The sequence below is a fragment of the Lepisosteus platostomus genome, chromosome 13, assembly GCF_059453375.1.
Source record: "Lepisosteus platostomus isolate fLepPlt1 chromosome 13, fLepPlt1.hap1, whole genome shotgun sequence".
Classification (NCBI taxonomy): domain Eukaryota; kingdom Metazoa; phylum Chordata; class Actinopteri; order Semionotiformes; family Lepisosteidae; genus Lepisosteus; species Lepisosteus platostomus.
The window spans coordinates 471,253-494,905 of NC_142623.1; the positions used below are offsets into that span (position 1 = coordinate 471,253).

Genomic DNA, 23,653 nt, shown 5'->3' on the forward strand with positions numbered 1-23,653 from the left:
CAGTCCTGTTACAATAGGAGCTACAGTCCCAGTGCAGTAGAACAGTCTGTTACGATAGGAGCTACAGTCCCAGTACAGTGGAAAAGTCTTCCAGAACCAGAATTGGACCCCCTGCACAGACAAACTGACCCTGCAGGACCAGGACTGCACCTCACAGACTAATTGACCCTCCAGACCTAGACAGTCTTAGATAAAACAACAGACCTGAAACAAGTAAAGGTCCACAGACAGCTGTATAAAAGCCTCTGAAAGATTAAATCCCTCAACGTTTTAACTTGCTAGGTCACTGAGCACAGTTGGTCACTCTGGGTACATGCAGGTGTCGGCATAGCTGACCACTGTAGGTGACACAGCAGCCACTGTGACTGGACAGCAGCCGGACAGTGTCCTGACCTCCTGACCCTCAGGCAGAAACTACTGTCACGTGAAGATGTCTCTCAAATTAATATCCTGATGAATCAGTAACTTTTTGCAAAAAGAAACAAATGACCAGCAGGGTTCTGTATCTATACAAACACCTCTAGACAAGCCCTCAGGTTATTGTTCCTCTGTGTACAGGGCTGAGGATAAGAAATTACTACATAAGGACCTCCAACACCTTAACCACCAACCAAACACATTAAGGTTTTCTCCATTCTCTATATTTGAATATTAAATTTAGACACACAAACTCTCTGAGCTGGAGAGATAGCCCCTCCCAGTTAATTACTCCTGCATACTCTCCAAGGCTCCAGGGACAGTATAAGTAGCCCACAGTCCCACCCTGACACAGGCAGTGAGGGAAACTCCTTCGGTCACTGAGGACAGCAGAGCGCAGGTGAGAGACTTTCACCCACAACACAGCTGAGATCAACACGAAAACACCTGAGTGTTCCTGGAGCTCCTGTCTGTGTCTTTATCGGTTTGTGTGCCTGACTGTCTCCGTCTCCCTGTCTCTCTGTTTGTGCATCTGTCTCTGTCTATCTCACTGTCTGTGTTACTGTCACCCTCTGTCTATTTGTCTGTGTATCTGTCTCTGTCTCTGTCTGCGTCTCACTGTCTGTCTCTCTATCTGTATATCTGTTGGTTTCACTGTCTGTCTCTCTGTCTGTATTTGATTCAGAGAGCTGGGTCAAGGTGTTATATAAAAGTCCTGAAGCTGATGACAACTGGAGCCTCTGTCCTTCCTCACCCCTGTCTTCCTCTTCCTCTCTCAGAGATGGACGTGGAGGGCAGATTCCAGCTGGCCGTGCTGCAGGAGGGGCAGAGCTCCCAGGACTGGCTGGAGAGGGAGACAGAGGAGAGGTCCCGCATGGTGAGAGGCTCCTGACAGGACCGCCTGAGTCGTTTGGTTCTGTCTGATTGCTGTGCTGCTAGCGTGTCGACTGTGTCCGTCTGTGTGTCGGGATGCCGGGTGATGCTGCTCCCCGTGTGCGATCAGAGGCTCCCTGTCTCTCTGCCCAGGGGCGGCAGGACGCCTTCCTGGTGGCAGACCTGGGCGAGGTGGTGCTCCAACACCAGCGCTGGCACGCTGCCCTGCCCCACGTGCGCCCCTTCTACGCCGTCAAGTGCAACAGCAGCCCGGGAGTGCTGTGGACACTGGCACAGCTGGGGGCCGGCTTTGACTGCGCCAGCCAGGTAACTGGGGACTGGGGACTGGGAGACTGGGGACTGGGAGACTGGGGAACTGGGAGACTGGGGAACTGGGTTACTGGTATGCTAAGCTACTGAGTTTATCTGCAGGAGTGGCAGGACTTTCCTGTTGGACAGGATTTGAAACTCCAGATCATTCTAGCTGCAGGCTTATTTAGAACAACACAGCAGCTGTTTTTTCAATGACCTGATTTGGGTTAATTTGGCTGCACAGCCAGGAGTGGGAGAGATAATTAAACTAGATTTGCTTCAGGTTCTGTGTTTACACACAAACTGCACCTGAAGCAGTTCTAGTTTTAAATGAATGACAAGCACTGTCACAGTCAAGCTGTGAGACTGAGGATCTGTACACAGGACCCAGGCGGGCGTCTGTGAGGCCCTGTCTGTCCTGACGCCAGTGCAGCTCTGCTCTCATGTGGGGGCCGTCCTCCCCCAGCCCGCAGGCCAGCTGTGTGTGTGGCTGCGCTCAGCTCCGCTGTCCTGCGTGTGTCTCAGGGGGAGATGCAGCTGGTTCTGGCCCTGGGGGTGCCGGCCCACAGGATTGTGTTCGCCCAGCCCTGCAAGCAGCTCTCGCACCTGCAGTTCGCCGCAAAGCACGATGTCCAGCTGGCCACCTTCGACAGCCAGGAGGAGCTGAGACAGGCCGCCCTGCACCACCCCCGCGCACAGTGAGTACAGGGGACAGGCCTCCTGAGCACAGTGAGTACAGGGGACAGGCCTCCTGGGCACAGTGAGTACAGGGGACAGGCCTCCTGAGCACAGTGAGTACAGGGGACGGGCCTCCTGAGCACAGTGAGTACAGGGGACAGGCCTCCTGAGCACAGTGAGTACAGGGGACAGGCCTCCTGAGCACAGTGAGTACAGGGGACAGGCCTCCTGAGCACAGTGAGTACAGTTGATGGGCCTCCTGAGCACAGTGAGTACAGGGGACGGGCCTCCTGAGCACAGTGAGTACAGGGGACGGGCCTCCTGAGCACAGTGAGTACAGGGGACAGGCCTCCTGAGCACAGTGAGTACAGGGGACAGGCCTCCTGAGCACAGTGAGTACAGGGGACAGGCCTCCTGAGCACAGTGAGTACAGGGGACGGGCCTCCTGAGCACAGTGAGTACAGGGGACGGGCCTCCTGGGCACAGTGAGTACAGGGGACGGGCCTCCTGGGCACAGTGAGTACAGGGGACGGGTCTCCTGAGCACAGTGAGTACAGGGGACGGGCCTCCTGAGCACAGTGAGTACAGGGGACGGGCCTCCTGAGCACAGTGAGTACAGGGGACGGGCCTCCTGAGCACAGTGAGTACAGGGGACGGGCCTCCTGAGCACAGTGAGTACAGGGGACGGACTTCCTGAGCACAGTGAGTACAGGGGACGGGCCTCCTGAGCACAGTTTGTACAGGGGACAGGCCTCCTGAGCATAGTGAGTACAGGGGACAGGCCTCCTGAGCACAGTGAGTACAGGGGACGGACTTCCTGAGCACAGTGAGTACAGGGGACGGGCCTCCTGAGCACAGTGAGTACAGGGAAAGAGTCACACCTGTATACAGCCCCTCTCTCACCTGATGTCCACTGACCTGGGCTCCAGAGTCCTGCCCTGTGTGACCCCTGTCCTCTGTCCAGGCTGCTGTTGCGGATAGCCACTGACGACTCCACATCCATGTACAGACTGAGTGTGAAATATGGGGCACCACTGGGGGAGTGTGGTCACCTGCTGGAGCTGGCCAGAGAGCTGGGAGTGGAGGTCATCGGGGTCAGGTGAGGAGGGTCGAGTTGTTTTTCCTGGAAAAATAATAGATGTTCAACCTGAATTTAACCTCAGTCAGGTTTGTTGTACTGTTCGTCAGTCATTTCAATGTTAATGCCCAGTAACAGAGTCAAGTGTCCAGTGTTAATGCTCAGTGTCCAGAGTTAATTACTAGTGTCAGAGCCCAGTGTCCAGTGTTAATGCTCAGTGTCCAGAGTTAATTACTAGTGTCAGAGCCCACTGTCCAGTGTTAATGTTCAGTAACAGAGCCTGGTGTCCAGTTTTAATTACTAGTGTCCAGTGTTCATGCCCAGTACCAGAGCCCAGTGTCCAGTGTTAATGTTCAGTGTCCAGTGTGCATGCCCAGTACCAGAGCCCAGTGTCTCCACTATTCTGTGTCTCTGTGTGCTGTGTCTGATCACCAGCTTCCACGTGGGCAGTGGCTGCCAGGACCCAGAGGCCTTCAACCTGGCCATGGCAGATGCCCGCTCCGTCTTCACTCTGGGACAGCAGCTGGGAAACAGCATGACACTGCTGGACATCGGGGGCGGCTTCCCTGGGACTGACCACACAGGGGTCACTCTGGAGGAGGTAGGGACAGACTCAACACTGCTGCACTGCAGTGGGTCAGTCCTGAGCCACACTGAGATGGTCCTGTACAGCACAGAGACCAGAGACACCGCAGTACAGTCTGATCTGCAGGGCCCATGGGTCTCCAGCAGCCTTCAGGAATCAGTGCTCTGTGTTCCCTCCTTCCTCCTCAGTTTGCTGTGGTGATCAACACAGCCCTGGAGCTCCACTTCCCAGCAGGCAGTGGGGTGGAGGTCATCTCCGAGCCAGGCCGGTACTACGTGACATCGGCCTTCACTCTGGCGGCCAGCGTGATCGGGAAGAAGGAGGTCTCCCCAAGCCCAGAGTCCGCTATGGGTGAGCCTGTCCAGAGGGTTAGATTTCTACTTCCCAGCAGGGAACGAGCAGCTGGAGTCCATGTGAGGGGTCACAATCCAAGCTCAGTTCCGCACCACTGTGGGCTGTGTTCCTCTCCGCAGGTGTGTGAGCAGAGGAGCAGAGGAGGTGCTTGTCTCCAGCAAGGCAGGCAGTCCAGTGCATTCTGTTTCAGGACATTGAGGAAGGAAACTAAATTAGAGTTTAAAGTCTTTCCCAAAATATGGCCTAGAGGGCTCTGAGCAGATCTCAGAAAATGTCAGGTATTGCCGGCAGTTCTCCGGCGCTTTCAAACGTGCTTGGTGTCTGTTTGGGCAGCAGGCTCCTGTCCGGTCCTGACCCCAGGGGAGAAGAGGATGATGTACTACCTGAACGATGGGCTCTACGGCTCCCTGAACTGCCTAGTGCACGATCTAGTCCAGCGCGTGGAGCCCCAGCCGTCCGCGGTGAGTGTACAACCAGGGCTGGCAGCTCGTCCTCCTTCCGTCCCCAAGAGCCCCTGAGCTCTGTCTCCAGCCAGCGCTGGGGCTGCCTTGAACAGACACAGGACTGGTGAGGATCTGGACCACATGAACAAACTGTCCTTCCTTCAGGCGTGAAGAGACAGAGTTCCTGCGATGCCTGCTTCTGGCTGCTCTAATTGTGCAGAGGGATGTATCTGTGCTGAACGCTAACACACGCACACTCACACACACTGGCACATTTTCACCCACTTACACACCCATTTTAACATACACACAAGTTCACATACTTGCACACTCTCACACTCCTCAGCTCTGCTGAACGCAGTGTGTGTTTCCTGTCAGCCCTGGGCAGGCCGAGCCCTGCACCCCTCCACTGTCTGGGGTCCCACCTGTGACTCTTTGGACCTGCTGGGAGAGGGCTGGCTGCTGCCGGAGCTGGAGCTGGGAGCCTGGCTGCTGTTCAGAGACCGAGGTGCCTACTCGCTCTCCTGCGCCTCGCTGTTCTGTGGCTTCGACCTCCCCAGCGTCCTTCACATCATCAGTCCAGCCTGCTGGTGAGTTCGGCACTCCTGCTGGGATACTGGGGCAAGCCACTTCTCAAGTGAGAGAGCTCTTCTGGGGTGGGGTCAGCTGTGTGGAGTGTTGTCAGCCCTGTGAGCTGGGAGCAGGGGTGCTGATTGCAGTGCAGAGTTATTACAGCCCCACCACCTTATCTGTGTGCAGGCAAGAGCTGCAGAGATGGAAGCCAGCATGCGCCCCCCTGTGTCCATTGAAGGACTTGGGCCTTCCTGCCACCTCTGCATGCGCTGTGGGTTTACCTCTGATGATGGGAAGAGCAGCTTTATCCCACAATGACTCAGGACAAAAACACACATTATTCCCACACGAAATAAAGCATTTTTGTATTTAATGTTTTCTCAAAAATTTTGCACAAATGTAGGTTTGGGACACCTGAAGAAGGCCCCACAGCTAAAACGTTGTTTCCTTTCTTCTATTTTCATCATGGAATAAACTTGTTCATATACAATCAATACAACATGTACATACATTTATAATACAAATACATCATTGTATATTTACATAAGACATACAACACATAGAATGTTATAATAATAATAGCTTACACTTATATAGCGCTTTTCTGGACACCCCACCCAAAGCTCTTTACAGGTAATGGGGATCCCCTCCAGCACCACCAGAGTGCAGCCCCACCTGGATGATGCGACAGCAGCCATAGTGCGCCAGTCTGCCCCCCACACACCAGCTCTCAGTGGGGAGGAGAGCAGAGACATGAAGCCAGTTCAGAGAGGATGATTATTAGGAGGCCATGATTGGTGAGGGCCAGGGGGTAATTTGGCCAGGCCTCCTGAGCACAGTGAGTACAGGACACAGGCCTCCTGAGCACAGTGAGTACAGGGGATGGGTCTCCTGAGTACAGGAGACAGGCCTCTTCAGCACAGTGAGCACAGGAGACGGAGTGGGGAAACACTAGGGAAACGTCATGCAGGAAAACGGGGCTGAAGACAGGGGGGCGTGTCCAAGGTGCGCTGGTGCACGGGGGAGGTGTGGCCGAGGCGAACAATCCCAAAGAGTAATCCTAAGAGTATCCAAAAACACACGAGAAAGTCCAAAACCAGGAGATCCATCAAAACACGAAGTTAAAAACCACGAAGGCCGGGTCGGGACCGGGCGCTTCCAGGTCCCGGACTCGCACGATATGGAAATCAGATGCAGAGCCCGGATGAGCGTCAGCGCCTGGATTTTAAGGTGGGCTGGGAATAGGAAACAGGTGCAGAGAATGAAGTCTGAAGTGAAAGGGCTGGAGCACCCTTAAGGAGGGGGGACTATAATCGTGACAGGGGTTGGGTCTCCTGAGCACAGTGAGCACAGGGGACAGGCCTCTTCAGCACAGTGAGTACAGGAGACAGGCGTCCTGAGCACAGTGAGGATCATTGGAATGTGTCCAGAGGGGGTCTTCTGCCCAGTGGGGTCCTGCTCGTGTTCTAATCCCGTTCTTTTATTTCCAGGGAATACCTGCAGAAAGCTGGGGAAGAGCGTAACCCATGAGCCCGCAGTCCTGGAGCTTGTACCCGGTTGAGATCGACTGTGGACATCGTGCACAGTGCTCTCCTGCACACAGACACTGCAGCTTCAGTCTAGCCTGCACTGCAAGTCAGTCAAGATGTTCAAATCTTCAAATGGAGCTCTTGATTCTGTTCAGTTTGCTGTGTTAGTCTGTGTGTTCTTTCACAGTAAAGTGCCCTGAGATCATGTCTCATGACGGGTGCTGCACAAGATTAAAATTCTTACTGACGTAAAATTCTTGGTGCTGCCTTGGTGATCACTTTGTGTTCAGCTGGGAGAGAGGCTTGGTTCATGGATGCTGGGAGGGGGAGCAGAGAAGCAGAGGAGGTCACAGACCCAGGAAAGACAGAGAGTGGAACCAGACAGGCAGGGAGAGGTGACAGGAGGTACTGGTCGATCCCTCATGACCACATGGACAGAGAGACAGAGGCAGGGATCGAGATGCACTTTCTGCTGCACCGTGAGAAATACTTTGAGATTGGTCAAACATTCTTCCCAAAATAACACACATCATTCCAGAATTCCCACAATTGCCACAATCACCTCCCAATCCTACTGGAGGTGGAACTCCAAAAGGGCTTTAGTCCAGTGTGTGATCTCCTGTCCCAGCCTGAGGAACAGACAGTGAGCCTGTCTCTCAATAATAATAATACAGTGTGTGATCTCCTGTCCTAGCCTGAGGAACAGACAGTGAGCCTGTCTCTCAATAATAATACAGTGTGTGATCTCCTGTCCCAGCCTGAGGAACAGACAGTGAGTCTGTCTCTCAATAATAATAATACAGTGTGTGATCTCCTGTCCCAGCCTGAGGAACAGACAGTGAGTCTGTCTCTCAATAATAATAATACAGTGTGTGATCTCCTGTCCCAGCCTGAGGAACAGACAGTGAGTCTGTCTCTCAATAATAATAATACAGTGTGTGATCTCCTGTCCCAGTCTGAGGAACAGACAGTGAGCCTGTCTCTCAATAATAATAGTAATACAGTGTGTGATCTCCTGTCCCAGCCTGAGGAACAGTGTGTCTGTCTCTCAATAATGTTTTATGTGTTGTATGTAAATGTCCAGAGGAGGAGGGTGACGGGAGAGGGAGAGAGAGGAGGAGGAGGAGGAGGGTGACAGGAGAGGGAGAGAGAGGAGGTGGAGGGTGATGGGAGAGGGAGAGAGGAGGAGGAGGGTGATGGGAGAGGGAGAGAGAGGAGGAGGAGGGTGACGGGAGAGGGAGAGAGAGGAGGAGGAGGGTGACGGGAGAGAGAGGAAGAGGAGGGTGACGTGAGAGGGAGAGAGAGAGAGAGAGGAGGAGTGTGACAGAAGAGGGAGAGAGAGGAGGAGGAGGGTGACGGGGAGCGCTAGACGAAGAGCACCAGGTCTTTACAGGTGGCGTGGGAGAAGGCGGCGAGGATGCTGGCGTAGACGACGTCGGGGGACTGCGAGGCGTCCACGGCGGTGTGGAGGTGTGGATCTGCCGCGCGCGGTAGTACTGCACCAGCGGGGCGGTCTGGGAGTGGTAGGCCAAGAGGCGCGAGCGCAGAGTCTGCTCGTTATCGTCTGAGCGCCGGATCAGGGGCTCTCCGGTCACCTGGGAGAGACAGGGAATCCCACAGGAGCTGAAAGAGCCGCTGGACGGAGCAGAGGAATGACGCAGTAATATTGTCTCCCAGGGCAAGTTCCCCTCTCCTTGGTCTCTGTACAGTACATGAAAATAGATGTAAACTCTGTGTCCTGACCTTCTCCCTCACATAGGTCACACACCTACACATTTACATGTGTACACACACTCACACAAACACACACACATGCTCTCTGGCATATCTCCAAGGCTCCAGTATAAGTAGCCCACAGTCCCACCCTGACACAGGCAGTGAGGGAAACTCCTTCGGTCACTGAGGACAGCAGAGCGCAGAAGGTGAGATGCTTTCACCCACAACACAGCTGAGCTTCAACACGAAAACACCTGAGTGTTCCTGGAGCTCCTGTCTGTCTCTTTATCCGTTTGTGTGCCTGACTGTCTCTGTGTCTCTATGTCCACCTGTGTATCTGTCTTTCTCTCTGTCTCAATGTCACTATCTCTCTGTCTGAACATCTGTCCTCTGTCTATTTGCCTCTGTCTGTTAATATTTAGTCTGTCTACTGATTAATCTTGACATCTATTGCTTATAAGCTTAATAAGGTATTCGGCCTGACAAAAAATTGCATTTTTTTATCATTTATACTTGTCCAGCTTAAAATGTTTTTTCTTTAGAAGTCACTGAACTGGTCAGTTTTTGTATCTGTGTATGTCACTATCAGTTTGTGTATATTTCTATGTGTATCAGTGTATGTCTCTATCAGTTTGTGTATGTTTCTATGTGTATCAGTGTTTGTCTCTATCAGTTTGTGTATGTTTCTATGTGTATCAGTGTTTGTCTCTATCAGTTTGTGTATGTTTCTATGTGTATCAGTGTGCGTGGCAGGGAAAGATCTAACTGTCTTCAGACATTAATTTTGTGACGCTTGAAGGCACCACCTGCCCCAGGCTCACAAAGATGACCAGCTAGGATGCTGTGTGAGAAGACAATCGAATGTCTGCTTCAGGTCTGAGAATGTTTTCAGAACATTTGACATTCTCTTGGGTTTGTGTCAGTATTAGAATTCCATATATTGTGTTAATTGACTTGGCAGATTGCTTTTGCTGTAGAGAGCTGTGTCAAGGCGCTATATAAAAGTCCTGAAGCTGATGACAACTGGAGCCTCTGTCCTTCCTCACCCCTGTCTTCCTCTTCCTCTCTCAGAGATGGACGTGGAGGGCAGATTCCAGCTGGCCGTGCTGCAGGAGGGGCAGAGCTCCCAGGACTGGCTGGAGAGGGAGACAGAGGAGAGGTCCCGCATGGTGAGAGGCTCCTGACAGGACCGCCTGAGTCGTTTGGTTCTGTCTGATTGCTGTGCTGCTAGCGTGTCGACTGTGTCCGTCTGTGTGTCGGGGTGCCGGGTGATGCTGCTCCCCGTGTGCGATCAGAGGCTCCCTGTCTCTCTGCCCAGGGGCGGCAAGACGCCTTCCTGGTGGCAGACCTGGGCGAGGTGGTGCTCCAACACCAGCGCTGGCACGCTGCCCTGCCCCGCGTGCGCCCCTTCTACGCCGTCAAGTGCAACAGCAGCCCGGGAGTGCTGTGGACACTGGCACAGCTGGGGGCCGGCTTTGACTGCGCCAGCCAGGTAACTGGGGACTGGGGACTGGGAAACTGGGGACTGGGAGACTGGGGAACTGGGAGACTGGGGAACTGGGTTACTGGTATGCTAAGCTACTGAGTTTATCTGCAGGAGTGGCAGGACTGTCCTGTTTGACAGGATTTGAAACTCCAGATCATTCTAGCTGCAGGCTTATTTAGAACAACACAGCAGCTGTTTTTTCAATGACCTGATTTGGGTTAATTTGGCTGCACAGCCAGGAGTAGGAGAGATATTTAAACTAGATTTGCTTCAGGTTCTGTGTTTACACACAAACTGCACCTGAAGCAGTTCTAGTTTTAAATGAATGACAAGCACTGTCACAGTCAAGCTGTGAGACTGAGGATCTGTACACAGGACCCAGGCGGGCGTCTGTGAGGCCCTGTCTGTCCTGACGCCAGTGCAGCTCTGCTCTCATGTGGGGGCCGTCCTCCCCCAGCCCGCAGGCCAGCTGTGTGTGTGGCTGCGCTCAGCTCCCCTGTCCTGCGTGTGTCTCAGGGGGAGATGCAGCTGGTTCTGGCCCTGGGGGTGCCGGCCCACAGGATTGTGTTCGCCCAGCCCTGCAAGCAGCTCTCGCACCTGCAGTTCGCCGCAAAGCACGATGTCCAGCTGGCCACCTTCGACAGCCAGGAGGAGCTGAGACAGGCCGCCCTGCACCACCCCCGCGCACAGTGAGTACAGGGGACAGGCCTCCTGAGCACAGTGAGTACAGGGGACAGGCCTCCTGGGCACAGTGAGTACAGGGGACAGGCCTCCTGAGCACAGTGAGTACAGGGGACGGGCCTCCTGAGCACAGTGAGTACAGGGGACAGGTCTCCTGAGCACAGTGAGTACAGGGGACAGGCCTCCTGAGCACAGTGAGTACAGGGGACAGGCCTCCTGAGCACAGTGAGTACAGGGGACGGGCCTCCTGAGCACAGTGAGTACAGGGAAAGAGTCACACCTGTATACAGCCCCTCTCTCACCTGATGTCCACTGACCTGGGCTCCAGAGTCCTGCCCTGTGTGACCCCTGTCCTCTGTCCAGGCTGCTGTTGCGGATAGCCACTGACGACTCCACATCCATGTACAGACTGAGTGAGAAATCTGGGGCACCACTGGGGGAGTGTGGTCACCTGCTGGAGCTGGCCAGAGAGCTGGGAGTGGAGGTCATCGGGGTCAGGTGAGGAGGGTCGAGTTGTTTTTCCTGGAGAAATAATAGATGTTCAACCTGAATTTAAACTCAGTCAGGTTTGTTGTACTGTTCGTCAGTCATTTCAATGTTAATGCCCAGCAACAGAGTCCAGTGTCCATTGTTAATGCTCAGTGTCCAGAGTTAATTACTAGTGTCAGAGCATAGTGTCCAGTGTTAATGCCCTGTAACCAAGCCCAGTATCCAGTGTTAATGTTCTATGTCCAGTGTTAATTACTATTGTCAGAGCATAGTGTCCAGTGTTAATGCCCTGTAACCAAGCCCAGTATCCAGTGTTAATGTTCTATGTCCAGTGTTCATGACCAGTACCAGAGCCCAGATTCCATTATTAATGCTCAGTGTCCAGAGTTAATTACTAGTGTCAGAGCCCAGTGTCCAGTGTTAATGTTCAGTAACAGAGCCTAGTGTCCAGAGTTAATTACTAGTGTCAGAGCCCAGTGTCCAGTGTTAATGTTCAGTGTCCAGAGTTAATTACTAGTGTCAGAGCATAGTGTCCAGTGTTAATGCCCTGTAACCAAGCCCAGTATCCAGTGTTAATGTTCTATGTCCAGTGTTCATGACCAGTACCAGAGCCCAGATTCCATTATTAATGCTCAGTGTCCAGAGTTAATTACTAGTGTCAGAGCCCAGTGTCCAGTGTTAATGTTCAGTAACAGAGCCTAGTGTCCAGTTTTAATTACTAGTGTCCAGTGTTCATGCCCAGTACCAGAGCCCAGTGTCCAGTGTCTGTGTCCATTGTCAGTGCCAGAGTCCTGTGACAGTGCCACTACTCTGTGTCTCTGTGTGCTGTGTCTGATCACCAGCTTCCACGTGGGCAGTGGCTGCCAGGACCCAGAGGCCTTCAGCCTGGCCATGGCAGATGCCCGCTCCGTCTTCACTCTGGGACAGCAGCAGGGACACAGCATGACACTGCTGGACATCGGGGGCGGCTTCCCTGGGACTGACCACACAGGGGTCACTCTGGAGGAGGTAGGGACAGACTCAACACTGCTGCACTGCAGTGGGTCTCCAGCAGCCTTCAGGAATCAGTGCTCTGTGTTCCCTCCTTCCTCCTCAGCTTGCTGTGGTGATCAACACAGCCCTGGAGCTCCACTTCCCAGCAGGCAGTGGGGTGGAGGTCATCGCCGAGCCAGGCCGGTACTACGTGACATCGGTCTTCACTCTGGCGGCCAGCGTGATCGGGAAGAAGGAGGCCGCCCCCTGTCTGGGGGGCACAGAGGGTGGGTGTTCCCAGGGGGCAACCTCCCTGCATCATCATGGCAGCAGTCAGGACAGGAGCTCAAACTGCAAACCTGTTTCTCCAGGTTAAATGTGCTCTGAAAGTGTAACAGCTCCAGAGCACAGAGCACTGAGAGGTGTTTCAGTGATGTTAACTTCAGGGTTAAAATAATTGGGGTTTCAGAGAATGTCCTACATCCTAATATGTCCTCTGACAGGCTGAAGGAACTGAGTCTCTTTAGTCTGAAGGGGGTATCCCACATTGACAGGCTGAGGGAAACGTGTTGTTTTGTTTGTGAACTGAGAAGACTATGCAGACGTAGAGTGGAGAAAACTACATTTTCCAGGAGGTACTGGGAAGCATGGTTCAAATCGTTCCTGGGGTTTGAGGCAAAGCTTTTGTCAAATAGATAAAATATATCACAGAGATATAGAACAGAAGTCTTCGGTTTTTATTCCAGACAGAATCTCAGTTTCATTGTTGGTCTAATTATTTAATTAGCTTCTTTACTGTAATGCTTCTCATAGGTGTTTTGTTTCATAAGTAGATTTTGTAATTCGCTGTGGCTTTATTTTAGGCTTTGACCTGTAGAATCAGTCCTAAAAGAAGTTAAGAAAAACCTGTATATATCTAATGTAGAAACTCTTAAGATTAAAAGTCTGATTGACTACCCAGGTTGGAACAATACCCAGGAGACAGGAGATGCTGAGGCTGAGTGTGTTACGCCCAGGATCCCTCCCTAGAGGGCGCTCCACTGCTTCCATTATTGTCCTTGTGATTGTTAAAGCTCTCCAGGTGTACTCTCTTAGCTTTATTGTTTAAAGACCAGCTCCTGTTTTCTCCAGCTCTTACCGCATTGCATAGGGTCTACTACAAGACCCGACACGGATCTCAGTCCGTGTTCGTGACTGAGTGTCCTCTGGTGTGAACAGTCTCTGCAGACTCAGCTCAGGTCTTTGGTTTGACAGCTGAAGCTTCTCTCTGCAGGCGAGAGGCATCTTGTCTACCACATCAACGACGGGCTCTTTGGCAGCTTTAACTTCACCAGGTTGGAGAAGGACAAATACGCCCAGCCCAGCCCGCTGTCGGTGAGTCTGGCACCCGGCCCCGTTCACAGGACGTCCCACCGGGGACAGCTGGAGTTCGCTGTACCTTCCTATTCCTGCTTCTGTCTAGATCCAGAGCCAGGCACGGATTTACTGGCACCAATCCCCCAAAACATGAAGTCCCTTGGAAAAGAAAGAGACACTGTAGATGCGTGTTTTCTGGGAGGTGGGAGGAAATTGAGCAGCTGATGATCCACATGGCCAAACAGATAGCATGTAGAATCAGAACCACCTTTAATCACCATTCTACATATACCAATCTGTAGAACACCTACAGATCTGTAGAATTATACACGTCTGTAGAATAACCTGGGCTCAGTCACAGAGCCCCTATTACTGTCTGCACCTCTGTAGAATAACCTGGGCTCAGACACAGAGCCTCTATTACTGTCTGCACCTCTGTAGAGTAACCTGGGCTCAGACACAGGGTGTGAATAATTGTGTCTCTAATGGTCAGGGCTCAGACTGCTGACCCTGTGCTCTGATCTCTCCCTGAAGCAGCAGGATGGCCGGCCCCTGTACCCCTCCACTGTCTGGGGTCCCACCTGCTGTCCCTATGACCTGCTGAGCACCGACTGGCTGCTGCCAGAGCTGGAGCTGGGAGACTGGCTGCTGTTCTTCGACCACGGGGCCTACTCCATATCCATGGCCTCGCACTTCAACGGGTTCGCCCCTCCCCCTGTCCTCTACACGGTACCCAGACTGCTGTGGTGAGTCCCTGCAGCCCCGCACTGGGCACTCACAGGGGCTACAGCGCAGTGGGGAGGACTGCAGAGCCTTCAGGAGCACTAGCAGTGAACAAGAGAGAGGAGCTCTGCCCCCATTCAGCCTCCCCTCACTCCCACAGCCAGTGGGGTCGCCCAGCCGGGCTGTGTGCAGAGCTGCCTGCTGCTTCCTGGCCTGAGCCGCCCGCTGTGACTCCCCTGGGGACTCCGGTCACGACAGCCCTGCTCCCTGCTCCATCACTGAGGCAGCAGAGCTCTCAGAACCACAGGGACACCAGGAGGTGCTGGACACACTGACGGAGTTTGTCTCCTCTCTCCTTTCCCCTCCAGGAAGTGTCTTCAGAAAAGACTGCTGGCCGCTGAGGAGCTGAGCAGCCCAGAGATCTGATGTCCTCCATGAGGCGACTGTGACCCTGTGACCCTGTTCCACACAAACACACAGCAGCTCGTCTCCAGTGTCTTCAACAGGGGCTGAAAGAGACGTTACACACTTGTCATTCATTTGCATTCTTCTGTCTGTCTGAGGGTGGGCTCCCCTAGGTTTGGCAGCTGCAGCAGGACAGCAAGCTGAGCTAGAAGCAGAGGGAGGGGTGGTCCAGCACAGCAGTCATGGCTCAGGCCTGGTGAGGGTGAGGCTGTGGTCAAGCACAGTGAAGCTGTGGCTCAGGCCAGGAGAGGGTGAGGCTGTGGTCAGAGGGCTTGTAACTTTGTGATCAAAATTAAAATGCAGGTCTGCTTACCTAGGAGATTCGTTTGTCAATACCAGTCAGGCACAAGATCGTTTGTGTTTTCCCTCTGCATTTGAAATGTAACTTGTTATTGTCCACCCTGGTACTAAATAAAAACTGGTTGTGGCTCTTGTCTGAAGTTGGTGCTGTGGTCTCTTAACACTGTTGACTGTATAGCGCCCCCCCCTGTGTCAGTGACAGCAGAACTGCACTCAGAGAACCGCTGTCCTGATGCGACTGGACCGACGGCGAGAGAATTCTGCTCCTTCTCACTCTCTGAGACGAACTGGGTCTCTCAGACAAACAAGATGCACAGTTCAGATTGACACCACCTTCAGCCACAGCACAGTAGAACCAGAACCTCAGAACCTGCCTCAGGGCCCAAGTTCATCACACCCTCTCATACCAAGGTCTCATGTTTTTCACCTATAATAGTCTAAACAATATCTGAAAATTATGTTGTCAAAATGCAGAAAGACCTTTTACAATAGGAGCAACAGCTCAAATACAATAGGACAGTCCTGTTACAATAGGAGCTACAGTCCCCGTACAGTAGAACAGTCTGTTACAATAGGAGCTACAGTCCCAGTGCAGTAGAACAGTCTGTTACAGTAGGAGCTACAGTCCCAGTGCAGTGGAAAAGTCTTCCAGAACCAGGATTGGACCCCCTGCACAGACAAACTGACCCTGCAGGACCAGGACTGCACCTCACAGACTAATTGACCCTCCAGACCTAGACAGTCTTAGATAAAACAACAGACCTGAAACAAGTAAAGGTCCACAGACAGCTGTATAAAAGCCTCTGAAAGATTAAATCCCTCAACGTTTTAACTTGCTAGGTCACTGAGCACAGTTGGTCACTCTGGGTACATGCAGGTGTCGGCATAGCTGACCACTGTAGGTGACACAGCAGCCACTGTGACTGGACAGCAGCTGGACAGTGTCCTGACCTGCTGACCCTCAGGGAGAAACTACTGTACCATGAAGATGTCTCTCAAATTAATATCCTGATGAATCTGTAACTTTTTGCAAAAAGAAACAAATGACCAGCAGGGTTCTGTATCTATACAAACACCTCTAGACAAGCCCTCAGGTTATTGTTCCTCTGTGTACAGGGCTGAGGATAAGAAATTACTACATAAGGACCTCCAACACCTTAACCACCAACCAAACACAATAAGGTTTTCTCCATTCGCTATATTTGAATATTAAATTTAGACACACAAACTCTCTGAGCTGGAGAGATAGCCCCTCCCAGTTAATTACTCTTGCACACTCTCCAAGGCTCCAGGGACAGGATAAGCAGCCCACAGTCCCACCCTGACACAGGCAGTGAGGGAAACTCCTTCGGTCGCTGAGGACAGCAAAGCGCAGGTGAGAGACTTTCACCCACAACACAGCTGAGATCAACACGAAAACACCGGAGTGTTCCTGGAGCTCCTGTCTGTGTCTTTATCGGTTTGTGTGCCTGACTGTCTCCGTCTCCCTGTCTCTCTGTTTGTGCATCTGTCTCTGTCCTTCTCACTGTCTGTGTTACTGTCACCCTCTGTCTATTTGTCTGTGTATCTGTCTCTGTCTCTGTCTGCGTCTCACTGTCTGTCTCTCTATCTGTATATCTGTTGGTTTCACTGTCTGTCTCTCTGTCTGTATTTGATTCAGAGAGCTGGGTCAAGGTGTTATATAAGTCCTGAAGCTGATGACAACTGGAGCCTCTGTCCTTCCTCACCCTTGTATCCCTCTTCCTCTCTCAGAGATGGACGTGGAGGGCAGATTCCAGCTGGCCGTGCTGCAGGAGGGGCAGAGCTCCCAGGACTGGCTGGAGAGGGAGACAGAGGAGAGGTCCCGCATGGTGAGAGGCTCCTGACAGGACCGCCTGAGTCGTTTGGTTCTGTCTGATTGCTGTGCTGCTAGCGTGTCGACTGTGTCCGTCTGTGTGTCGGGGTGCCGGGTGATGCTGCTCCCCGTGTGCGATCAGAGGCTCCCTGTCTCTCTGCCCAGGGGCGGCAGGACGCCTTCCTGGTGGCAGACCTGGGCGAGGTGGTGCTCCAACACCAGCGCTGGCACGCTGCCCTGCCCCGCGTGCGCCCCTTCTACGCCGTCAAGTGCAACAGCAGCCCGGGAGTGCTGTGGACACTGGCACAGCTGGGGGCCGGCTTTGACTGCGCCAGCCAGGTAACTGGGGACTGGGGACTGGGAGACTGGGGGAACTGGGAGGGACTGGGGGACTGGGAGACTGAGGGACTGGGGAACTGGGGAGACTTGAGGGACTGAGGAGACTGGGGGATTGGGGTGTGAGGGACTGGGGGGACTGGGGGGACTGGGGGACTGGGGAGGACTGGGAGGGACTGGGGGACCTGGGAGACAGTGGTGACTGTGGGAACTGGTAGACTATGAGACTGGGGGGACTGGGGGGACTTGGGGGATTGGGAGACTGGGGGACTGGGGGACTGGGGAGACTGGGGAAACCGGGGAGATTGGGGGATGGAGGTGTGAGGGGACTGGGGAGTCCTGGAGGTCTAGGGGACAGTACTGGGGATCTGGGGGTCTGGGAATTGGGAGAAACTGGAGGACTGGGTTACTGGTATGCTAAGATACTGAGTTACTGGCAGGAGTGGCAGGACTGTCCTGTTTGACACGATTTGAAACTCCAGATCATTCTAGCTGCAGGCTTATTTAGAACAGCACAGGAGCTGTTTTTTTAATGACCTGATTTGGGTTAATTTGGCTGCACAGCCAGGAGTGGGAGAGATAATTAAACTAGATTTGCTTCAGGTTCTGTGTTTACACACAAACTGCACCTGAAGCAGTTCTAGTTTTAAATGAATGACAAGCACTGTCACAGTCAAGCTGTGAGACTGAGGATCTGTACACAGGACCCAGGCGGGCGTCTGTGAGGCCCTGTCTGTCCTGACGCCAGTGCAGCTCTGCTCTCATGTGGGGGCCGTCCTCCCCCAGCCCGCAGGCCAGCTGTGTGTGTGGCTGCGCTCAGCTCCGCTGTCCTGCGTGTGTCTCAGGGGGAGATGCAGCTGGTTCTGGCCCTGGGGGTGCCGGCCCACAGGATTGTGTTCGCCCAGCCCTGCAAGCAGCTCTCGCACCTGCAGTTCGCCGCAAAGCACGATGTCCAGCTGGCCACCTTCGACAGCCAGGAGGAGCTGAGACAGGCCGCCCTGCACCACCCCCGCGCACAGTGAGTACAGGGGACAGGCCTCCTGAGCACAGTGAGTACAGGGGACAGGCCTCCTGAGCACAGTGAGTACAGGGGACAGGCCTCCTGAGCACAGTGAGTACAGGGGACGGGCCTCCTGAGCACAGTGAGTACAGGGGACGGGCCTCCTGAGCACAGTGAGTACAGGGGACGGGCCTCCTGAGCACAGTGAGTACAGGGGACGGGCCTCCTGGGCACAGTGAGTACAGGGGACGGGCCTCCTGAGCACAGTGAGTACAGGGGACGGGCCTCCTGAGCACAGTGAGTACAGGGGACGGGCCTCCTGGGCACAGTGAGTACAGGGGACAGGCCTCCTGGGCACAGTGAGTACAGGGGACAGGTCTCCTGAGCACAGTGAGTACAGGGGACAGGCCTCCTGAGCACAGTGAGTACAGGGGACAGGCCTCCTGAGCACAGTGAGTACAGGGGACAGGCCTCCTGGGCACAGTGAGTACAGGGGACAGGTCTCCTGAGCACAGTGAGTACAGGGGACAGGCCTCCTGAGCACAGTGAGTACAGGGGACAGGCCTCCTGGGCACAGTGAGTACAGGGGACAGGCCTCCTGGGCACAGTGAGTACAGGGGACGGGCCTCCTGAGCACAGTGAGTACAGGGGACGGGCCTCCTGAGCACAGTGAGTACAGGGGACAGGCCTCCTGAGCACAGTGAGTACAGGGGAGGGGCCTCCTGGGCACAGTGAGTACAGGGGACGGGCCTCCTGAGCACAGTGAGTACAGGGGAGGGGCCTCCTGAGCACAGTGAGTACAGGGGACGGGCCTCCTGAGCACAGTGAGTACAGGGGACGGGCCTCCTGAGCACAGTGAGTACAGGGGACGGGCCTCCTGAGCACAGTGAGTACAGGGGACGGGCCTCCTGAGCACAGTGAGTACAGGGGACGGGCCTCCTGAGCATAGTGAGTACAGGGGACGGACTTCCTTTCCTGAGCACAGTGAGTACAGGGGACGGACTTCCTTTCCTGAGCACAGTGAGTACAGGGGACGGGCCTCCTGAGCACAGTGAGTACAGGGAAAGAGTCACACCTGTATACAGCCCCTCTCTCACCTGATGTCCACTGACCTGGGCTCCAGAGTCCTGCCCTGTGTGACCCCTGTCCTCTGTCCAGGCTGCTGTTGCGGATAGCCACTGACGACTCCACATCCATGTACAGACTGAGTGTGAAATATGGGGCACCACTGGGGGAGTGTGGTCACCTGCTGGAGCTGGCCAGAGAGCTGGGAGTGGAGGTCATCGGGGTCAGGTGAGGAGGGTCGAGTTGTTTTTCCTGGAAAAATAATAGATGTTCAACCTGAATTTAAACTCAGTCAGGTATGTTGTACTGTTCGTCAGTCATTTCAATGTTAATGCCCAGTAACAGAGCCCAGTGTCCAGTGTTAATGCTCAGTGTCCAGAGTTAATTACTAGTGTCAGAGCCCAGTGCCCAGTGTTAATGTTCAGTGTCCAGTGTGCATGCCCTGTAGCAGAGCCCAGTGTCCAGTGTCTGTGTCCACTGTCAGTGCCAGAGCCCTGTGACAGTGCCACTACTCTGTGTCTCTGTGTGCTGTGTCTGATCACCAGCTTCCACGTGGGCAGTGGCTGCCAGGACCCAGAGGCCTTCAGCCTGGCCATGGCAGACGCCCGCTCCGTCTTCACTCTGGGACAGCAGCTGGGACACAGCATGACACTGCTGGACATCGGGGGCGGCTTCCCTGGGACTGACCACACAGGGGTCACTCTGGAGGAGGTAAGGACAGACTCAACACTGCTGCACTGCAGTGGGTCTCCAGCAGCCTTCAGGAATCAGTGCTCTGTGTTCCCTCCTTCCTCCTCAGCTTGCTGTGGTGATCAACACAGCCCTGGAGCTCCACTTCCCAGCAGGCAGTGGGGTGGAGGTCATCGCCGAGCCAGGCCGGTACTACGTGACATCGGCCTTCACTCTGGCGGCCAGCGTGATCGGGAAGAAGGAGGCCGCCCCCTGTCTGGGGGGCACAGAGGGTGGGTGTTCCCAGGGGGCAACCTCCCTGCATCATCATGGCAGCAGTCAGGACAGGAGCTCAAACTGCAAACCTGTTTCTCCAGGTTAAATGTGCTCTGAAAGTGTAACAGCTCCAGAGCACAGAGCCCTGAGAGGTGTTTCGGTGATGTTAACTTCAGGGTTACAATCATAATGTAGTGATACTGCAGCATTTTTTTACAAAAGTGTTTCAATTCTGTATGTTTTTATACATGGTATTTAGAATATTTTGTACTGCATTGGCTATTGTGTTATTAAACAGATATTGCTGCAGAGTCAGTCCAGAGAAGAGCAACCACATTCATTTTGGGGTTTCAGAGAGAACTACATCCTAACATGTCCTAATGTCATCTGACTTGCTGAAGAAACTGAGTCTCTTTAGTCTGAAGGGAGTGTCCCATACTAACAGGCTGGAGGAACTGAGTCTCTTTAGTCTGAAGGGAGTGTCCCACACTGACAGGCTGAGGGAACTGAGTCTCTCTAGTCTGAAGGGAGTGTCCCACACTGACAGGCTGAGGGAACTGAGTCTCTTTGGTTGTGAAGAGAGGAACATTTGAGGAGAACTGATACAAATATGAATAATCCTTTTTAGTCTTCCCGCATAAGAAGAAATGTAGTTTTCTTCACCCTATCCAATTTCCCAGAAAGCACTGGGCAGAATGATTTGATTACCTTTTGGGGAATGAGGGAAATCTTTTGTAAAATATACTGTCACAGATATGAAACTGTGGTCTGAAATACATTTCATGTAGGCTAGACTCTCAGTTACACAGTTGGTCTGATTATTTAATTAGCAGCATTAGGTTATACTTATCATTGGTATTTTATGTCACAAGGTAGTTTTGTGCATAACTATAGCTTTAATTAAGGCATTGATTTGTAGAATCAGTCCTAAAAGAAGTTAAGAAAAACCTGTATCTATCTAATGTAGAAAATCTTAAGATTAAAAGTCTGATTGACTACCCAGGCTGGAACAATACCCAGGAGACAGGAGATGCAGAGACTGAGTGTCCTCTGGTGTGAACAGTCTCTGCAGACTCAGCTCAGGTCTTTGGTTTGACAGCTGAAGCTTCTCTCTGCAGGCGAGAGACATCTTGTCTACCACATCAACGACGGGCTCTTTGGCAGCTTTGGCTTTACCAGGTTGGAGAAGGACAAATACGCCCAGCCCAGCCCGCTGTCGGTGAGTCTGGCACCCGGCCACGTTCACAGGACGTCCCACCGGGGACAGCTGGAGTCCGCTGTACCTTCCTATTCCTGCTTCTGTCTAGATCCAGAGCCAAGCACGGATTTACTGGCACCAATCCCCCAAAACATGAAGTCCCTTGGAAAAGAAAGAGACACTGTAGATGAGCCAATCACATCCAACCTGCGTGGTTTCTGGGAGGAAATTGAGCAGCTGATGATCCACATGGCCAAACAGATAGCATGTAGAATCAGAACCACCTTTAATCACCATTCTACATATACCAATCTGTAGAGCACCTACAGATCTGTAGAATTATACACCTCTGTAGAATAACCTGGGCTCAGTCATAGAGCCCCTATTACTGTCTCCACCTCTGTAGAATAACCTGGGCTCAGACACAGGGTGTGAATAATTGTGTCTGCAGTGGTCAGGGCTCAGACTGCTGACCCTGTGCCCTGATCTCTCCCTGAAGCAGCAGGATGGCCGGCCCCTGTACCCCTCCACTGTCTGGGGTCCCACCTGCTGTCCCTATGACCTGCTGAGCACCGACTGGCTGCTGCCGGAGCTGGAGCTGGGAGACTGGCTGCTGTTCTTCGACCACGGGGCCTACTCCATATCCCTGGCCTCGCACTTCAACGGGTTCGCCCCTCCCCCTGTCTTCTACACGGTGCCCAGACTGCTGTGGTGAGTCCCTGCAGCCCCGCACTGGGCACTCACAGGGGCTACAGCGCAGTGGGGAGGACTGCAGAGCCTTCAGGAGCACTAGCAGTGAACCAAGAGAGAGGATTTCTGCCCCCATTCAGCCTCCCCTCACTCCCACAGCCAGTGGGGTCGCCCAGCCGGGCTGTGTGCAGAGCTGCCTGCTGCTTCCTGGCCTGAGCCGCCCGCTGTGACTCCCCTGGGGACTCCGGTCACGACAGCCCTGCTCCCTGCTCCATCACTGAGGCAGCAGAGCTCTCAGAACCACAGGGACACCAGGAGGTGCTGGACACACTGACGGAGTTTGTCTCCTCTCTCCTTTCCCCTCCAGGAAGTGTCTTCAGAAAAGACAGATGGCCGCTGAGGAGCTGAGCAGCCCAGAGATCTGATGTCCTCCATGAGGCGACTGTGACCCTGTGACCCTGTTCCACACAAACACACAGCAGCTCGTCTCCAGTGTCTTCAACAGGGGCTGAAAGAGACGTTACACACTTGTCATTAATTTGCATTCTTCTGTCTGTCTGAGGGTGGGCTCCCCTAGGTTTGGCAGCTGCAGCAGGACAGCAAGCTGAGCTAGAAGCAGAGGGAGGGGTGGTCCAGCACAGCAGTCATGGCTCAGGCCTGGTGAGGGTGAGGCTGTGGTCAAGCACAGTGAAGCTGTGGCTCAGGCCTGGTGAGGGTGAGGGCGTGGTCAAGCACAATTAAGCGGTGCGCTGCAGGCAGACTTCCTGTTGGTTAAGGGCAGGTGAAGCCATGGGTTAGCAGGGGGTTTTGGGAAACATGGCTGAGGAGAAAGAGAGAGAGGGGCTTGTTAGCTTACCTAGGAGATTCGTTTGTCCCTACCAGTCAGGCACAAGATTGTTTGTGTTTTCCCTCTGGATTTGAAATGTAATGTTGTTATTGTCCACCCTGGTACTAAATAAAAACTGGTTGTGGTTCTTGTCTGAAGTCGGTGACGTGGTCTGTTAACACTGTAGACTGTACAGCAGTGTAAGTCATACTATTTTCTGTTTGGGTGTGTTCTCAATTCTTTGCTAAGTAAGTCTGCAATATAGTGTCCCCGCCAGTAGGACCCACACAGACCACAGGGTGGGCACCCCCGCTGACACCACTTCCAGCAGAAACCATAGCTTCCCAGGAGTCTCCCTTCCAGGTCCTGACCAGGCTCAACCCTGCTGAGCTTCAGTGGGCTGCCAGTTGAGAGCTGCAGGGCGATATGGCTGCTTGCTATTAAGATGAAAATATTAAATTAAAATAAAATATAAGGCAGGAGACATTTTAACCTGTCTCTCCTGATAGAAGGAGTAACATTTCCTGAAGAGAGATCAGGTCTTGTGTTCGAAAGTGCTTACAACAGGTCTAAGGTTTAGTCCCATGTGCTCTGTCCTCCCAGCACACGTACAGGAGTGACTGGAGGCCCACACAGCCCTCAGAGCCGCCTGTGCCCGCAGAGAGGCGCTGGTGCTGACCCGACTGGACTGGACTGGAGCGGCAGGGCTCTGCTCCCCCTCACTCTCT

The 23,653-nt window shown here is 53.5% G+C and overlaps 3 protein-coding genes across 8 annotated transcripts; all 3 read left to right on the top strand.

Annotated features, from left to right (window-relative positions):
- Positions 1–763: 763 nt before the first annotated feature.
- LOC148649561 (ornithine decarboxylase-like) lies at positions 764–7,097 on the top strand. Of its 3 annotated transcripts, none has more exons than XM_088602399.1 (10): positions 764–817; positions 1,197–1,294; positions 1,444–1,617; positions 2,128–2,300; positions 3,245–3,379; positions 3,794–3,959; positions 4,133–4,295; positions 4,632–4,759; positions 5,120–5,331; positions 6,805–7,097. In XM_088602399.1, the coding sequence occupies exons 2-10, from the start codon at positions 1,199–1,201 to the stop codon at positions 6,842–6,844; spliced, it is 1,287 nt and encodes a 428-aa protein (XP_088458525.1). In that variant the 5' UTR covers positions 764–817; positions 1,197–1,198; the 3' UTR covers positions 6,845–7,097. The 3 variants fall into 3 exon arrangements, with proteins under 3 accessions (XP_088458525.1, XP_088458527.1, XP_088458526.1); XM_088602401.1 differs by having other exon boundaries at positions 4,635–4,759; XM_088602400.1 differs by having other exon boundaries at positions 769–901.
- A 1,589-nt stretch (positions 7,098–8,686) lies between these two features.
- Positions 8,687–15,165, top strand: LOC148649562 (antizyme inhibitor 2-like). 2 transcript variants are annotated; one of them, XM_088602403.1, is made up of 10 exons: positions 8,687–8,765; positions 9,631–9,728; positions 9,878–10,051; positions 10,562–10,734; positions 11,090–11,224; positions 12,058–12,223; positions 12,312–12,474; positions 13,461–13,561; positions 14,078–14,289; positions 14,635–15,165. In XM_088602403.1, the coding sequence occupies exons 2-10, from the start codon at positions 9,633–9,635 to the stop codon at positions 14,690–14,692; spliced, it is 1,278 nt and encodes a 425-aa protein (XP_088458529.1). In that variant the 5' UTR covers positions 8,687–8,765; positions 9,631–9,632; the 3' UTR covers positions 14,693–15,165. The 2 variants fall into 2 exon arrangements, with proteins under 2 accessions (XP_088458529.1, XP_088458530.1); XM_088602404.1 differs by having other exon boundaries at positions 14,081–14,289.
- Positions 15,166–16,308: 1,143 nt separating this feature from the next.
- Positions 16,309–23,079, top strand: LOC148649563 (antizyme inhibitor 2-like). Of its 3 annotated transcripts, none has more exons than XM_088602405.1 (10): positions 16,309–16,406; positions 16,784–16,881; positions 17,031–17,204; positions 18,047–18,219; positions 19,360–19,494; positions 19,812–19,977; positions 20,066–20,228; positions 21,330–21,430; positions 21,909–22,120; positions 22,467–23,079. In XM_088602405.1, exons 2-10 carry the CDS (start codon positions 16,786–16,788, stop codon positions 22,522–22,524), a joined length of 1,278 nt encoding a protein of 425 aa, XP_088458531.1. In that variant the 5' UTR covers positions 16,309–16,406; positions 16,784–16,785; the 3' UTR covers positions 22,525–23,079. The 3 variants fall into 3 exon arrangements, with proteins under 3 accessions (XP_088458531.1, XP_088458533.1, XP_088458532.1); XM_088602407.1 differs by having other exon boundaries at positions 21,912–22,120; XM_088602406.1 differs by having other exon boundaries at positions 16,372–16,490.
- The last annotated feature ends 574 nt before the right edge of the window (positions 23,080–23,653 follow it).